The sequence below is a fragment of the Apium graveolens genome, unplaced genomic scaffold (assembly GCF_009905375.1).
Source record: "Apium graveolens cultivar Ventura unplaced genomic scaffold, ASM990537v1 ctg4663, whole genome shotgun sequence".
NCBI lineage: Eukaryota > Viridiplantae > Streptophyta > Magnoliopsida > Apiales > Apiaceae > Apium > Apium graveolens.
In genome coordinates, this window is record NW_027418631.1 from 34988 (window position 1) to 38493 (window position 3506).

A 3506-nucleotide genomic window follows, 5' to 3' on the forward strand; every position below is an offset into this window, starting at 1 on the left:
ACAATTAATATGTTAACATCATATACATCCGATTTGACATCCTTTTACCACCTTTTAATTCTACTTTCATACAGATCAATTTTGTTCCACATTTTGGTTCTAATCAACCATGTAAGTTAGTTTTCACCATATTAGAGTCATTTTTTTTTTGCTTAGTAATAATTGTATAAACCCAACAAAGAAAAATACAAAATACTAGGGTATACCCTTGGGCATCAAAGATCAGGAACAGACTCCCAACAATGCCAAGTCATTGATACAGAACAAAGAAACTAGCTTTACTTCTATTTAAAGATGATTTCTTTAAATAAACAGTAGCCCAAAACTAATATCTAAGAGTTCTACTCTATCCTTTTCTCTAGTACAATAGGGGAATGAGATTTGAATTATTTTCCACTGCTCTGTGAAAACGCTTGCAAGAAAATAATTTTTCTCTCACTTCTCTTTTGATAATGAAAAGCAGCACCCTGGAGCTTCGATTGTTGCCATTGCTGTGCATTCTTCTATTCCGCTCTTGCCATATATAGTATATTGTAGTCCCAATATAAAGATAGGCAATTTGTCTTTTAATGTTGCTCTCTGTGTTTGCTAGGAAATTTCCTTGCCTAAAATCCATCCAGTCCCTCTTAAGAGTAACAGGACAGGCCTGAAGAATCTGAGTTGCATACCCGCATTCCATGAACAAGTGACTAACATTTTCATTGTGACCATTGCATAGCATACATCTGCCATCATTATACATTCCAAAACGACTCATACGCTCTTTTGTCAACAATCTATCTTGAATTTCCAGCCAAAAAAGAATGAATTTTTTGGAGTCGAAAAATACTCCAAACAGCTGATATCCAAGGAGGTGGCTGTCCAATTCTGCGAATAGAGTTCCAGATTTTTGAGATGTTAACCTCTTTTCCTTGTTGACTTTCCCATAGAATTTCATCTCGAGCAAATAATCTGACTCCCAACATTTCATTCCTAACCTCAATGGCAGAAACATGATTCGAGGGATGAATATGCCAAAGTCCGTCTCGAATAAACGATTCTATGCTGGCCATAGATGTCGATTCCATGATAGATATAATGCTATTACCGTATTTAGAGAACAAGGGTGTACCATTAATCCATGATCATGCCATAATTTAAAAATTGACTCGGCACCGATTTTGTATTGGATTCTTTGAGCCACCTCAATTCGCACATTAATCAATTTTTTGATGCACCAGGGACAGGAACTAGGAGCAGGCGCTGTCCAAATTGACTTGTTGCGGAAGAGGCAGGAGTGCAACCAAATACTCCAAAGGGATGATTGGTTAGGCTGGATTACTCTCCAGAATTGATAAATGATGGCTGCTTTATTCCACTCCAGTGGGTCTCGAATGCCTAGACCTCCTTCTACTTTTGGTAAGCAACATGTCTCCCAAGCAACTTTATAATGACATTTAGCAGAGGATGCTCCACCCCATAAGAATTTAGCTAGAGTAGATTTTAGATTTTTAAGCACACTCTTGGGAAGAAAAAGGTACATGGTCCAATAGCTCTGGATACCGAATAATATGGCTTTAATCAGCTGCAATCTTCTAGAAAATTTCAGAAAGGCATTAGTCCAGAGATCAATCTTTGAGCACATGCGAAGAACTAGAGGAGTGCAGTCTGCCTTGGAGAGTTTTTTAGAGATTACAGGTAAACCCAGATATTTGATTGGGAGATGACCAATCTGGAATCCAGAATAACTAATAATCGCATTCTCAACTTCCTGAGGAGTGTTACAGAAGAAACAATTGCTTTTGGTAGCATTAGGATGAAGTCCCGATGTTAAGGAGAATTCAGAGATTGTGTCCAACATAATTTTCATGGATTTTTCATCTCCTTTCGAGAATAACATTACATCATCTGCGAAAATCAAGTGAGTAATATCTGCATGAGACGTGCGCCAATGATAAGAAAAATCTGGATTCGAAGAGCACTTTCGAATGAAAGCAGAGAAGACTTCCATGGCTAGCACAAACAGAGACGGGGAAAGAGGGTCACCTTGTCGTAGCCCAGATTTGCATTGGAAGTACCCTTCCAGAGCACCATTAATTTTAACTGAGACCATAGCTGAGGATAAACAAGTATGAATCCAATTGATAAACAAAGCAGGAAAACCCATTCTGTGAAGAGTAGAGATCAAAATTGGAGTCACTTTCCACCATATATACAACAATTAACATGTTAACATCATATATATCCAACCATGTAAGTCACTTTTCACCATATTAAAGTCACTTTGCACCCTATAAGAGTTACTTGCCATCATATATTGGTACAATTAACATGTTAACATCATGTACATGCAATTAGAAATCCTTTTACAACCTCTTAGTGCCACATTCATACAAGTCAGTTTTGGTCCACATTTTGGTTCTAATTAACCATGTATGTCACTTTTTACCATACTAAAATCATTTTGCACCCTATATGAGTCACTTTCCACAATCTATTTGTATAATTAACATGTTAACATCATATACATCCAATTTGACATCCTTTTACCACCTATCAGTTCCACTTTCATGCAGGTCAATTTTGTTCCACATTTTGGTTCTAATCAACCATGTAAGTCACTTTTCACCATATTAAAGTCACTTTGCACCCTATAAGAGTCACTTTCCACCATATATAATATAATTAACATGTTAACATTATATACATCCAATTTGACATCATTTTACCACTTATTAATGCCACATTCATACAAGTTAATTTTATTCCATATTTTGGTTCTAATCAACCATGTAAGTCACTTTTCACCATATTAGAGTCACCTTGCACCCTATAAGAGTCACTTTCCCCATATATTGATACAATTAACATGTTAACATCATGTACATCCAACTAAACATCCTTTAACCACCTCCTGGTACCCCTTTCCTACAAGTCAATATTGGGCCGCATTTTGGCTCTAATCAATCATGTAAGTGGCTTCTCACCATATTAGAGTCACTTTGCACCTTATAAGAGTCACTTGCCATCATATATTGGTACATTTAACATGTTAACATCATGTACATGCAATTAGAAATCCTTTTACCACCTCTTAGTGCCACATTCATACAAGTCAATTTTGGTCCACATTTTGCTTCTAATTAACCATGTAAGTCACTTTTCACCATATTAGAGTCATTTTGCACCCTATATAAGTTACTTTCCACCGTATATTTGTACAATTAACATTTTAACATCATATACATCCGATTTGACATCCTTTTACCACCTCTTAATTCTACTTTCATATAGATCAATTTTGTTCCACATTTTGGTTTTAATCAACCATGTAAGTCACTTTTCACCATATTAGAGTCATTTTGCACCCCATTGGAGTCACTTTCCACCATATATACAACAATTAACATGTTAACATCATATATATCCAATTTAACATCCTTTTACCATTTATTAGTGCCAAATTCATACAAGTTAATTTTATTCCACATTTTGGCTCTAATCAACCATGTAAGTCACTTTTCACC

At 35.9% G+C, this 3506-nt stretch overlaps 1 protein-coding gene across 1 annotated transcript; it reads right to left on the bottom strand.

Moving 5' to 3' along the window:
• Positions 1-358: 358 nt before the first annotated feature.
• On the bottom strand, positions 359-937 carry LOC141702106 (uncharacterized). The gene has a single exon (XM_074505794.1). The coding sequence runs from the start codon at positions 935-937 to the stop codon at positions 359-361; it is 579 nt and encodes a 192-aa protein (XP_074361895.1).
• Between the last annotated feature and the right edge of the window lie 2569 nt (positions 938-3506).

Coding starts and splice junctions, on each gene's coding strand:
- LOC141702106 (XM_074505794.1), bottom strand. CDS start 937: ATGAAATTCTATGGGAAAGTCAACAAGGAAAAGAGGTTAACATCTCAA.